Genomic DNA, 15,517 nt, shown 5'->3' with positions numbered 1-15,517 from the left:
CTTGTGTGTAGTTTGAAGCAATTTCTGATATGTCCTCGGCACCAACTGTATTTTCAAAGAAGGACTGGAGCTGTAGGTAGCTGAGGGGGAATATTGATGAGTCGGCTTCCAGAACTTGTTTTACTGGCAGGAGCATATCACTTATTGATTTTTGCGTGTCTGTCTTGGGTTTCTTGGAAGTGTGATTTGTCTTACGGTTTTCGATTTGTTCAGGAGAGGCCAGTATGGATTTGTTGCTATCAGGAGAATTTGGATTAGTTGTTTCACTGCTAGCTAGTGAAATTGGCCTTTTACATCCAAGAAAATTCACTGTTGTAGGGGTGGCGTGTGTTTCCATAGGTGCTGCAATTTCTCTCTCAATTTGAATTCTGGAGGAGGGAGGATCATTACAGACTTGGCTAAGTGCTAAGTCAGGGTTGGTCATTGAAGTGGCTTCTTGAGTAGGCCTATCTTTTGGGAGTGAGCTAGAAGAGCTAGAAGTACCGATGTCTGTTTTGGGGTTTTCGACCTGTGACTTTTGTGAAATCTCTTGGAGCCGAGGAAAATTATTAGAAGAGGATTCATCTTTTGAAAGTGATACGTTGTTAGGACAATCTTTGGCCAGATGTCCTTCGGTATGGCAAAGAAAACAAGTGGGTGAGTCGGATGATAGGTAAATCCAGTAGTTTGTACCATCGTATTCGAGATGAAGGGATTCGGGGAGTTTATCAAAGTCTTCATTCTGAATGTACATTTGTCTTCGAAAGCTTAAAATGTGGGAGAATTCTGGAATTGACAAACCGGCTCTGATTGGTGTAATCCTAGACATGATTTTCACACAGAGTTTTAACAATTCCTCTTCAATAACATAGTTTGGGATCACAGGACAGACGTTGGATAATATAATACGCTTGTTTTTTTGTTAGAAGGGGTCGTATTTCCAGTGATACATTGTTTATTAAGATCTTAGGGTTTGTCAATATCAGATCTTCGACATTTTTCTTACTAGAGAGAAAGATGCATATCCTTCCGTTCGATATACGTGAAACAAACCAAATGTTGCTAGGGGTTGTACGTTTACCTATAGCTAGCACATAATCCTTGATACTGATCCCGTCATGAGATTCGATTACAATAGCTTGTTCTTTGGAGGGGTACGACTGTATTGCAGCAGAATAGCTTAACCTTGAATTACGTTCGTTACTAGGCCTACTTGTGACGGTTGTCATTTGGTTACCTGATGCACTGTTAGGATGTGGAGGGTTATTTACGGTGTTGTTATTATTATTTGTTGGCTTGCATGGTGTCTGTTGAGGAAAAATATCATTGCTTTTTTCATTCATTGAATTCGATAGATGCCGACCTCTATCAACAGAAGTGGCCATTTTGAGTGGGTCAACAAAGGGTTTTAGGTTATCTGTGTAGTTCTTCACTTCACACAAAGACCACGGAAATAATGTCAGGTATCTTACTTACAAGAATGTAGTAGGTGATCTAAATATTTACTTCTGATCACTCTTGCACTAATGTAATGATTAACGAACATCTATAAAATATCAAAACTTGAGCAAGGTAATTACTCGCGAACATCATCAGTCACTGCCTTCTCGATCCCTACTAAAATGTTTATATTGTTCTCCCTCCTATTCAATACAATACAATCTTAAAAGTTAAGACTTTGTCCTTATCAAAATATTAGCATAAAATTAATACATTGGATGGTACACGTTTCGCCTATCGATAGTAGGCATCATCAGCCATTTTTTACCTGATGAATAGATCAGGTACCTGATTGGGAATGACTTATGAATACTGTCAAAAACTATATCTTGTAAAATGGATTGGAGATCATTAAACAACTAATACAAAATAAAATGTGGTATACTATTACTTAACACATGTGTTAATATTTGAGTCTAAAAGCATGACAATCATTTGAAGATTACAACACTGATATTAAAATATATTATAATAAAGATAAAAATCAGAAAGCACATTCCATTTGACTGTCAAAGTGTGTGTTGTTAAAAACTTGAAGAAAGTTGAGCATTGGTAGTGGCCGTTGGTTCTTGAAGTTTCTATTTATATGCTTATAAATTTTGAAGAATATACATATGGCCTGGTTCTTTTTAAGATGATAATATTAGTTGAAATGTTGGTGCCGTATGCTGTATTGAAGTTTGTGTAGATGTCATTAGGCCATCTTCTTTGAAGTAGTATTTGTGGGAAGAGATTGTGATAGGTGTAGCATTTATTGTTGAACGTGTTGAGGTGACGTACTAGTTAAAAGGGAATGTTGTTTTAAATAAGTGGATAGCCAAGTGTGTGATGAAATTCTCTTTGTAAAATGGATTGGTGATCGTTAAACAACTAATACAAAATAAAATGTGGTATATTATTAGTTAACAATAATGTGTTGATATTTGAGTCTAAAAGCATGACAATCATTTGAAGATTACATCACTGAAATTAAAAGATATTATAATAAAGATAAAAATCAGAAAGCACATTCCATTTGACTATCAAAGGGCGTGTTGTTAAAAACCTGAAGAAAACTTGCTCTAAAGCCCTCAACATAAATTAACATCTTAGCGGTCAAAGGGAATTTCATCACACACTTGGCTACCCACTTATTGACAACAACGTTCCCTTTTGACTAGTACGCTCACCTCAACACGTTCAACATTAATTTCAACTAATATTATCATTTTGACAGTAATCATAAGTCATTCCCAATCAGGTACCTGATCTATTCATAAGGTAAAAAATGGCTGATGAAGCCTACTATTGATAGGCAAAACATGTACCATCCAATGTATTAATTTTATGCTGATATTTTGATAAAGACTATGTCCTAACTTTTAAGATTGTATTGTATTGAATAGGTGGGAGAACAATATAAACATTTTAGTGTTATTTAATACATACCACTTAGTCGAGCAGCTCATCTTCTTTCCCCCAATTCTTCCCAGCCCAAACTTTGCAACATTTTTGTAACGCTACTCTTTTGTCGGAAATCACCCAGAACAAATCGAGCTACTTTTCTTTGGATTCTTTCCAGTTTTTGAATCAAGTAATCCTGGTGAGGGTCCCATACACTGGGACCATACTCTAGTTGGGGTCTTACCAGAGACTTATATGCCCTCTCCTTTACATCCTTACTACAACCCCTAAACACCCTCATAACCATGTGCAGATATCTGTACCCTTTATTTACAATCCCATTTATGTGATTACCCCAATGAAGATCTTTCCTTATATTAACACCTAGATACTTACAATGATCCCCAAAAGGAACTTTCACCCCATCAACGCAGTAATTAAAACTGAGAGGACTTTTCCTATCTGTGAAACTCACAACCTGACTTTTAACCCCGTTTATCAACATACCGTTGCCTGCTGTCCATCTCACAACATTATCGAGGTCATTTTGCAGTTGCTCACAATCTTGTAACCAATTTATTACTCTATACAGAATAACATCATCCGCAAAAAGCCTTACCTCTGATTCCACTTCTTTACTCATATCATTTATATATATAAGAAAACATAAAGGTCCAATAATACTGCCTTGAGGAATTCCCCTCTTAATTATTACAGGGTCAGATAAAGCTTCAACTACTCTAATTCTCTGAGTTCTATTTTCTATAAATAGAGCCACCCATTCAGTCACTCTTTTGGCAAGTCCAATTGCACTAATTTTTGCCAGTAGTTTCCCATGATCCACCCTATCAAATGCTTTAGACAGGTCAATCGTGAGGCAGTTCATTTGACCTCCTGAATCCTAGATATCTGCTATATCTTGCTGGAATCCTACACGTTGAGCTTCAGTGGAATAACTTTTCCTAAGCCCCAACTGCCTTCTATCGAACCAGTTATTTTTGCAAACATCTGTACTAATATTATAAAGAGGAAAAATTTGTATATTTGTTTTTAACGGATAGACTCAAAAACTACTGAACCGATTTTAAAAATTACTTCACCTATAGAGAGCTACATTGCCAGTGAGAAACATGGACTGTATTTTATTTTCAAAACAATTCGATGACGGGGTGGGGGGAGATATAAAAATATAAAAATTATAGGCTAATATAGGCAAAATCGAATTTGTTGTACAAGGACAGGACAAAGCTCAATTTAAGCCCCTTGACGCAAAGAAGAAAACTCGGTAAGCCCTACGGGCCCTAAAACCAACCGTTACGGAGATATTGGCACCACACTACCGCAGCTCTAGGAATTGGATAAAGAAATGAACTGCTGTAACCATGGCAACGTCAACTCCAGGATTCTACAGCAGCAAGATTATCTACAATATATCAGAAAAAACGAACATAATACAGTCATGAAAACTGGTATCTTGAATCTTCTTTAAAAATAAAAGAACACAAATTTTTGTTTTCAAAAATTCACTTAAGGGTTGATGGGGGGGGGGGGAGGTGAAAAGAAGTGAGGAAAGATTTGAATTATTTACATGATGTTGCATATATCTCAGAACCTGAAGATATTACAGACCTTAAAATTGGTACTTGGAATCTCTTTTTAAAAATAAATGAACACACTTTTTTGGAAAATCTGCTTAAGGGGGTGAAATAATAATTTAAAAAAAAAAAGCGGATGAATTTTAAAAATGAGTGTCTTCTTGTATGGCTTTTCCCACATCTGCGGGGTCGCGGGTGCGAACTGTGTAGCAAGTGTGGATTTGACCCCGTTTTACGGCTGGATGCCCTTCCTGGTGCCAACTCTATGTCTCGGAATGTAATTACTATTGCGTATTCCTGTTGTGGTTGGTAAAGTGGTGTGTTGAGTGAATATGAAGAGGAGAGCTTTGGGACAAACACAAACAAGCTGTCCCCGAGCGAAAAGAATTAATCACACGCGATTTAATTCCCCGACTCAGCCCGAAACTGAACCCGGAACCCTGTGAACCGAAGGCCTCAATGCTGACCACTCAACCAAGGAGTGGGGCAATTTTAAAATGAGTATATCTCAAAATCTAAAATGTTACTGACGTGGAAATTGGTATTTGGAATCCCGAAATCTAGGAATTTAGAAATAAAGAAACCCTTTTTTTTTTTTTTCCACTTAAAAGAGGACTGTTTCTCACATGTAGAGTTCCATGTAGCATGTTCCAGATTTTGCTCTGCCAATAGCTTGGTCATCTTAGCCCCAAAAGGCAATGCCACAAACTTGGTTTACAAAGAGGGTCTGGGGTAAATGAAATGCAAGTTTTTGGCAAGTTTTTATACTTTAGGGTTTTTCAGATAATTTCTTAGTGCAGTACCGAGGAAACATTAATTTTTATCAACTTGCGAAATCATCGTGAGCAAAGCCGTGGGTAACAGCTAATGTCTAATATAATCAGAAAGAATGCTTTCCCAAAGCTTACATGCAATGCATGTTAAACTTCCTGGTCTATAATTTTCAGCTTTATGTCTATCACCCTTTCCTTTATACACAGGGGCTACTATGGCAACTTTCCAGTCATTTGGTATAGCTCCTTCATGCAAACATTAATCAAATAAGTATTTTAGATATGGTATTATATCACAACCCATTCTTCTTCGAAACTGTTTCTGCCTTAAAGTACCTATACATGCCCTTCCATTTTTCATTATAATATTTATGACTGCCAATTATGCTTGCCATCACGTTATCCTTAACTGACTTCTTTGCTGGATTCAGTTTCCTAGTAAGTTCCTTCAGGTTCCTTGCAGGTACACTTTTCTCTGAAAAAATTGAACTTATAGGTACAATGTTTGTTGTGGATATCCGCAGGGCGCCTGTCTACGTAGAATGTAAAAATGTACTCATGGCACAGTCATAAAAAAAGTTAAAAAGAATGTACTCATTGCACATTCATAGCTGAAAGAGTTGTAAAATAAAAAAAAATTGTCATCTAATGGGAGAGACTGTTTTACAGATGTAGTGTTTGTTTGTTTGTTTGTTAATCTTTTATTTTTCAACTCATAGTCACTGCTTGAATTACAATGCCACATTGTCTGATTTCAAAGGTTGAACAGGATACGGGTCAGTCAATGGCTGCTTTAGAGCGCATCGACCAGATTAAAACAGAGCTACAAGCTGCTAAACAAGCACTCCATGAGGCTGATAATTGGACAGTCTTAGCTTCTGATCTTGAAGAGGTAAATCCTTGTTTTAAGTATTTAACATTTTCTGGTAATAATATAACCCCAAAATGATAGTGAATATTTGATTGTAGGTTTTTGAGTCTGGGGATGTTGAAAGCATTGCTGCAAAATTAGTTTGCATGCAGCAGTCTCTGCATATATTAGCCAATGTTCCTGACTATGAAGACCGAAAACTCCAATTAGAAGGTCTTAAGAATAGATTGGAGGCTATGACAAGCCCAATGTTGGTTCAGGCATTCACTTCTGGATCTGTGGGTAAGTATTTATAATATTAATTATGAGTGGAACTTCTTATAAAATTATTAAAATTATATTTGCATGGATACAAGAGGCATGAAAATTGTGGAGGAGAATGGCATATGAAAAAGGAATGTTCTCTCATTTTGTCTAACCAAGCAAATTCAGTGTGTGGTACAAGCTGTATACCCACTAATCATGTATCGGAAATGGGCTGTTTTGAGCCCCATCATTGGCAGCCCTGAAGATAGTTTTCTGTGACTTCCCATTTTCACAGTGGGCAAAAAAATGGGTCTTTACTTTAAGTCCCCTGTAGCTTTTTCAGACCTTGCCCACTCCTATCCCACCATTATTATTATTATTATTATTATTATTATTATTATTATTATTATTATTATTATTATTATTATTATTACTTTTTCCTTCCATCATTCCCCTGTGAATACTCTGTTGTTGGTTGATTCATTTGTCTTTGGAGCATTCTCTCACTGTGTCCTTCCCTCTAGTTCTAGTCCAGCTCTTTTCCTTGTCGTCATTTCTTTGTATGCCTGCTTTGGCATTCTTTCTTCTGGCATACACTTCACGTGTCCAGACCACTTCAGCTTCTCTGACTCGGTCCTGTCCTGCAATCTCCCAACATCAACTCTGTCATTGCATACCGTGATCTTCTCAGGAACCTCCTTTCAGTTTTTGGATCCTACTCTTGCTTCTCTCGGTCAGTGTCAAGACTGCTGAAGCAAATATTAGTGCCAGTGTAAAATATATCTTGTAGAGTACCTCCTTGCATTTCATTATCACATTCTTGTCCCATACAACTTGTATCAAACTCTGGTAAAACTTTGTGGCTGGTTCAATTTGTATTTTTATCTCTTTGTCCAATTTCTCATCCTCTGATAATGTACTACTTGAATATTTAACCTTGTCAACTATGCCTAGGGGTTCAGTCTTGATTCTGAGTCATGTCCTCCCATTCTGTATCCCCTTTTCAGTGCCATTGTCTGTGTTTATCTTCATTCCAAAATTCTCAATTTTTTGATTCCACGACTTGCATCTGAACTTCCTCTTCCTTATCACTCTGTAACATAGTGTATGTGTTAGTGTGACATTAAACAGCTTGCACAAGACATAATTGTTTACATCACACAGAGGAAAGATATTCTTGTATGAATTGATGGTGTAGACTTGCAGACATCTAAGGAAATGGGTTAAGTACCAGATCTGGATCTGCACTAGACTTAATAATGAACAGATATGTATGCTAGAAAATATCGCAGTGCAAGAAAAGTAATATTGAGACAGGTCTGTTAACCATGTCGATGAAATTACAAGTCCTTTGGCTAGGATCACGCACAACTCCAAGCTTGCTTGATTTTGAAATTGTAAGTAATCAAAATTGGACAAACAAGTAAATTAATATCAGTCGTCAAAGATAAGAAGAAGATAATTACAAGGACAGGCTAGTAGAGGTGGCGGGAACACCAGATAGGAGAGACAAGGTCAGTTATAAAAATACAAAAGGACAAAGACAAAAGCTCCACATCTTCACACACTGCTGTCTTCATCCTGGTACATGTTTCTTCTCTTGTTCCCTACTGTTAACTTTTAATTGGTGTGTTAATTTCTTTTCATTTCTTGTCTTGTTTCTTGAGGCTTTTATGTACCTACTAGGGCCATTCCCAAGGCTGATTCAAAGGAGGAGGGTTGGGTGTAGAAGTCTCATGCTTTCTTGTAAAGATAAGCCAAGAGACAAAGTTTGCTAGAATGCTGTTGGCCATTCACTAGCACTCTCAAAGCTAAATTATTAGAAACAGAGAGAAAAGTGGACTGAACAGAAAGATATTCTGTATAAATATTTATTCAGCAAGAATAAACACTACCGGGCGAGTTGGCCGTGCGCGTAGAGGCGTGCGGCTGTGAGCTTGCATCCGGGAGATAGTAGGTTCGAATCCCACTATCGGCAGCCCTGAAGATGGTTTTCCGTGGTTTCCCATTTTCACACCAGGCAAATGCTGGGGCTGTACCTTAATTAAGGCCACGGCCGATTCCTTCCAACTCCTAGGCCTTTCCTATCCCATCGTCGCCATAAGACCTATCTGTGTCGGTGCGACGTAAAGCCCCTAGCAAAAAAAAAAAAAAAAAAAAAATGAATAAACACTTTCCTCATAATGAGGTTGCCCATGAGATCAAAGTATACTATATACATTTATGACTGTACAAATGATTTTTCAGTATGAATAATGAACCTTTCAAGGCTTTGAGGACAACATTTTTCGTTAACGACTCTGATAGATTGAGTCTTGAGTGGAATTCTTCGAAGAACTTAGGAATTGTTTCTCTTGCACCGACCATGCGGCCTATAACCTCGATGTTATGCAGTCCGTATTCACGTCTGTAGAAGGGGACGGTTGGTTCGTAGATGTGATGAACTGGTACAGTGATTGGAACATGAAACATACGAGGCTTTAAAGGGGAGGAATACTTGGGAGAATTAGACCCAGAGGTAGGCTATGTAGGACCGGGTAGTACACCATCCAAGATGGTTTTTTTTTTTTTTTTTTGCTATTTGTTTTACGTCGCGCCGACACAGATACGTCTTATGGCGACGATGGGATAGGAAAGACCTAGGAAGTGGAAGGAAGCGGCCGTGGCCTTAATTAAGGTACAGCCCCGGCATTTGCCTGGTGTGAAAATGGGAAACCACGGAAAACCATCTTCAGGGCTGCCGACAGTGGGGCTCGAACCCACGATCTCCCGATTACTGGATACTGCCCGCACTTAAGCGACTGCAGCTATCGAGCTCGGTCCAAGATGGTTTGGAGAGCTGGAACATGCCATGGGGAAAAGCCAGGAAGTTATCTTTGAAGATGGAAGAATGGCAAGCTCTTTGCAAAACCTCAACATCTAATGGTAGAAGCGTAAGAGTAAGTAAGTTAGTTTCTTACTCCTTAACTGGTGTTGGCAGTATGTAGTATCACTTGTGGTAAAACCTTATTATACAGCTATCAAAATATATAATGCAGTACAGTATTGTAGAGGTCTGTCTGACTGATCCAATTTATGAATAGACATGAAATATTGCACCTTTTGTATTTTTCTCTTAGCTGAATTAATGCCCTTCATACGTACACACAGTTCTGTTGGATATTTTCTTTATAATTCAAATAGCATGTCAATGTATGACAGTCGCAAAGAGTTGGTCAGCATTTTTATGTTGAAGCAAGTGACGTTTCCATTTTCTTTGAAACATAGGTGCAGTATGTAAGCAGTGAATATGCTGATATCCAACAGCTATGACCATCTATTTCAAGTATAATGAAAGGTTTCTCATCCTGGCTATCCACAGCTTCTTTTTGGTAATTGTAAGAAAATAATTTGTGGTTTGTTGTTTGTAGGATCAGTTTCTTGCCGTAGTGCATGTATGAAACTAGTATAACATTTGCTTTTCTTTCCTAAGGAACATGAGAAGGCACAAGTAAAGCTGTAAAGGTCACCTCCTGCTGATTGTGACCAACGCAGCAGGAAGGAATTTGGTAATTAATTATTATTCTTTCCCACAGTCAATATGGGGTGCTACCCAGAATTTCAGAGAGTTTGAATTTGCCATTTACGCAACTAGCGGACCAAGTTCTGACATTAGGTGCCTCTTATAGCTTCAACTATTATTCTGCCAACTGGTGTTCTCATAAGTGCACATGTTTCTGAGCTTTGGTGCTTTCCTTTACACCACATTCTTGTGCTTCTGCAAATTCTGAAATTACTAATGTTAAGGAGCAAGAAATCTGCTTTAAATTTTGCTTCAAGCTCAATAAAACTGCAGAAGAAACCCATCAAATGCTACAGTAAACTTTTGGTGACCAGGCTTTAAACCACGCAAGAAAATTTGAGATGTTGAAGCATGTTTTCTGCTTATTAACAGTTAATTTAAACTCATTAAACTTGTTACTCCAACAATCCAGTTTCCTTTGCACCTCTTGCTCTCTCTCTCTCCCCAAATGGTGAAATCGTCTGCAATTACTAACATGTTCAAATTTTCTTAGTCTACAGCTTTGATTTCTTAATAAATCACATCCGTGAGAGCATTGAAAAGAAGTGGAGAGAGTGCACTGTCTTGTTGAATGCCTTAGTTCGAAACCATTCTTATTGACCATTTCCAATTGAACACAGCTTTCACAATCTTCATATAACAAACAGATTTTACGGAACAAAGAATTTAAAGCCCCCACTTTATGTAAATATACCCATATTTTACTTCTTGACACAGTCATAGGCCTTTTCTAAATCTAAGAACACAGCAATCGGATCCTTTCACCTTTCCCAGTATTTTTCCATTAGTTACATGGCAAAAACAAGGTCTACCATCCCCTGTTAAATCTGAAACCATGCTGTTCTTTCTCAGATTGGTGCTCTGTCTTTCTTAATCTTTTCTATTATCTTGAAACAGTATGACAACAGGGTAATTCCTCTATAATTTGTACAATTTCTGCTACCCATTTCTCCATCTAGTATCTTATTTTTTCCCCTGGTTATTCCTAATGTTTGATGGAACCACTGAAGATTCTGTATGCCTGCTGCTTTGATCCCATCTGCTGACAGTCCATCTAACTCTGGTGACTTTCCTGTTTTCATGAATTTCAAGACCTTTTCTGTTTCTGCCCATGTAATGGAGATTTCTTCTTCTTCTTCTTCTTCTTCTTCTTCCTCTTCTTCTTCTTCTTCTTCATTAGGTTCATTGATTTAATTCCCTTCTACCTCCCCATTCAACAGTTTGTGATAAGGGTACAGGGATCTGTAAGTCAAGAAGGGATGACATAAAAATGTTGGTGTTGAACTGTAGGAGTATTGTAAAGAAATTAATAGAATTAAGTAATTTAATAGATATATACTTCCCAAATATTGTAATAGGAGTTGAGTCATGGCTGAGAAATGATATAATGGATGCAGAAATTTTCTCATGGAACTAGTGTGTATCGTGGAGATAGGATAGGAATGGTAGGAGGGGGAGTATTCATTCTGGTGAAAGAAGAATTTGTAAGCTACAAAAAAAGTTAAAGATGACAAGCATGAAATTCTAGGTGTAAGGCTCATCTCTAAAGATAATAGGCAACTTGATGTCTTTGGAGTGTACAGACCGGGAAAGGGTAGCGCTGACGCTGATTCAGATTATTTGATAAGACAATCAGTTATGTGGGAAACGATATGGAAAGGAACGTGTTTGTAGCAGGTGATCTCAATTTACCAAATGTCAATTGGGAAGGTAATGCGAACGACACGAAGCATGACCAACAAATGGCAAATAAGTTAATCTGGGAAGGATAGCTGATTCAGAAAGTGATGGAACCAAGTAGAGGGAAGAATATTCTGGCCATGGTGCTGGTAAAACCAGATGAGTTCTATAGAGAAACTGAAGTAATAGATTGTATTAGAGATCACGAAGATGTTATTGTCCTAGTTAAAAATAAATTTGATAGAAAGAAAGGTCTTAAAAGTAGGACTACTTGGCAGTACCATGTAGCTGATAAAACAGGCATGAGGGATTTTGTAAAAAGTAACTATGATCAGTGGATAACAGTAAATGAACATGTAAACAGACTTTGGGATGAGTTTAAAGCAATTATTGAGGAATGTGAAAACAGGTTTGTACTTTTAAAGGTGGTAAAGAATGGTGAAGACCCACTATACTATAACAGAGTTGTAAAGAGACTAAGAAGGAGATTAAGATATTATCAATTCCTGATACTTAGAATGTGGCATCTATTTATGGTATAATTGTAGCACATTAATTTTAAGAGGTCTTTAATGTGTAAAGGAACTTTCATTGTAAACCATGTATGGATAGACAAGGTTTCAGACATTTGACCTTAAGGTTGCCTACAGGCTGATGATGCCCTTAAGAAGGGGCGAAACATGTCCCTGAGAAGTTTATATAGTTGCACCGTACGGGGTACATTATTCGTATTGTGCCTTTTCCCTCACTGCCTCAAATACTCCGGCTAATACTCTAATATAAAATGTTGGATGGACAAATAAATATAATCATCTCCTAAAAATTAAGGACGACGCGCAGATAAGAATAAAATAATTACATCAGCTTAGGTCTGCGACCAAATCATATTACCATCATCTGTATCTGCAAAAAAAAATCATTTGTATCTTCCATCCCATCCAACATGTGCATTGATTTATCTACATCGATACTGGCTTATCTCGGTGAATAACACATGAGAACCATATTTTATCATCAAATCATATATTCGTTCGCTGCACAATACCTTTCAGGGATACTCATTTCAATTAACCTTTTTATATATCGTGGACTCAACTGAGTAATGCACAGCCTTTTCCCCAAATCCGTCCGCAAAATCAATTCCAATTAACTGTAGTCAACAATAAAATAGATCTTTGACTTTATCTATTGATTATTTATAATTACTCCATCTAATACCTCTTCCAATGATGAATTGAATAAATAACAAGAATTCCAGTTGAAATCCTTATCTCCTATTTTATTGAAAAAAATTCGTTGTACTTGGAGTGAAGTATAATTACAATTACATATTCTGTTACACTCTTAGGAATTCCAATTCCAAATTGAGATACAATTCAATAATTTTCTTATCATATATAAAAAAAATTGTTGACATTAACATTACAATCTCGTTTCAATATTTTTGAAATACTAATAATTCATCGAAATGTTATTAAAACCTTGTAAAATATCCCCTAAATATTGTCGAGATGTCGTTGGAATGGTCGAAACACCTTGGAATATCGGTGAAAATCATGTTTCAATATTGCTTAATAATTATTGAAAGGTCACTGAAGTGACTGAAATTCCATGAAATATCGGCGGAATAATGTTTCAATATTGCTTAATAATTATTGAAAGGTCACTGAAGTGACTGAAATTCCAAGAAATATCGGCGGAATAATGTCTCAATATTGCTTAATAATTATTGAAAGGTCACTGAAGTGACTGAAATTCCATGAAATATCGGCGGAATAATGTTTCAATATTGCTTAATAATTATTGAAAGGTCACTGAAGTGACTGAAATTCCAAGAAATATCGGCGGAATAATGTTTCAATATTGCTTTATAATTATTGAAAGGTCACTGAAGTGACTGAAATTCCATGAAATATCGGCGGAATAATGTTTCAATATTGCTTAATAATTATTGAAAGGTCACTGAAGTGACTGAAATTCCATGAAATATCGGCGGAATAATGTTTCAATATTGCTTAATAATTATTGAAAGGTCACTGAAGTGACTGAAATTCCATGAAATATCGGCGGAATAATGTTTCAATATTGCTTAATACTTATTGAAAGGTCACTGAAGTGACTGAAATTCCAAGAAATATCGGCGGAATAATGTTTCAATATTGCGTAATAATTATTGAAAGGTCACTGAAGTGACTGAAATTCCAAGAAATATCGGCGGAATAATGTTTCAATATAGCTTAATAATTATTGAAAGGTCACTGAAGTGACTGAAATTCCATGAAATATCGGCGGAATAATGTCTCAATATTGCGTAATAATTATTCAAAGGTCACTGAAGTGACTGAAATTCCAAGAAATATCGGCGGAATAATGTTTCAATATTGCGTAATAATTATTGAAAGGTCACTGAAGTGACTGAAATTCCAAGAAATATCGGCGGAATAATGTTTCAATATAGCTTAATAATTATTGAAAGGTCACTGAAGTGACTGAAATTCCATGAAATATCGGCGGAATAATGTCTCAATATTGCGTAATAATTATTCAAAGGTCACTGAAGTGACTGAAATTCCAAGAAATATCGGCGGAATAATGTTTCAATATTGCGTAATAATTATTGAAAGGTCACTGAAGTGACTGAAATTCCAAGAAATATCGGCGGAATAATGTTTCAATATAGCTTAATAATTATTGAAAGGTCACTGAAGTGACTGAAATTCCATGAAATATCGGCGGAATAATGTTTCAATATTGCTTAATAATTATTGAAAGGTCACTGAAGTGACTGAAATTCCATGAAATATCGGCGGAATAATGTTTCAATATTGCTTAATAATTATTGAAAGGTCACTGAAGTGACTGAAATTCCAAGAAATATCGGCGGAATAATGTTTCAATATTGCTTAATAATTATTCAAAGGTCACTGAAGTGACTGAAATTCCAAGAAATATCGGCGGAATAATGTTTCAATATTGCTTAATAATTATTGAAAGGTCACTGAAGTGACTGAAATTCCATGAAATATCGGCGGAATAATGTTTCAATATAGCTTAATAATTATTGAAAGGTCACTGAAGTGACTGAAATTCCAAGAAATATCGGCGGAATAATGTTTCAATATTGCGTAATAATTATTGAAAAGGTCACTGAAGTGACTGAAATTCCATGAAATATCGGCGGAATAATGTCTCAATATTGCTTAATAATTATTGAAAGGTCACTGAAGTGACTGAAATTCCATGAAATATCGGCGGAATAATGTTTCAATATTGCTTAATAATTATTCAAAGGTCACTGAAGTGACTGAAATTCCATGAAATATCGGCGGAATAATGTCTCAATATTGCGTAATAATTATTCAAAGGTCACTGAAATGACTGAAATTCCAAGAAATATCGGCGGAATAATGTTTCAATATTGCGTAATAATTATTGAAAGGTCACTGAAGTGACTGAAATTCCAAGAAATATCGGCGGAATAATGTTTCAATATAGCTTAATAATTATTGAAAGGTCACTGAAGTGACTGAAATTCCATGAAATATCGGCGGAATAATGTCGAAATATCAAGAATATTAATTAAGTATCACTCAAATATCAACTAGACATCATTATAATAACGTTAGAGTTTCTTTGTATATCCTAAAAAAAAAAAAAAAAAAAATTCATAAATTTATGATCTTTGCTTTCTTTGTTTTCTCAAGTCTTCATTGTGTAATAACGAAAACAACATAAGTAAGTTCCATAAATATGGTTCAAGAATCACCATACAGCTATATATATATGTATATATATCGACTCAAAATAAAACCGAAAATGAAATATTCTTTATACTAGGTAAACTAATTCGGTCATAAAACCATCTGAAAAATAAATAAATAGGATTAGCCTACCATAACATACGTATGCAAACAAGCTAATCAAACAT

At 36.2% G+C, this 15,517-nt stretch overlaps 1 protein-coding gene across 1 annotated transcript in view; it reads left to right on the top strand.

Moving 5' to 3' along the window:
- The window catches only part of Cog7 (conserved oligomeric Golgi complex subunit 7), a 182,226-nt gene that overhangs the window by 26,334 nt on the left and 140,375 nt on the right, over positions 1–15,517 (top strand). Inside the window, exons 5-6 of the mRNA XM_067147745.2 lie at positions 5,991–6,122; positions 6,200–6,383. Coding sequence (XP_067003846.1) covers positions 5,991–6,122; positions 6,200–6,383 — 316 coding nt within the window. The remainder of the gene's footprint in view (positions 1–5,990; positions 6,123–6,199; positions 6,384–15,517) is intronic.

This window comes from Anabrus simplex, chromosome 5, assembly GCF_040414725.1.
Source record: "Anabrus simplex isolate iqAnaSimp1 chromosome 5, ASM4041472v1, whole genome shotgun sequence".
NCBI classification, from domain to species: Eukaryota; Metazoa; Arthropoda; class Insecta; order Orthoptera; family Tettigoniidae; genus Anabrus; species Anabrus simplex.
This window is presented reverse-complemented; position numbering and strand designations above follow the sequence as displayed.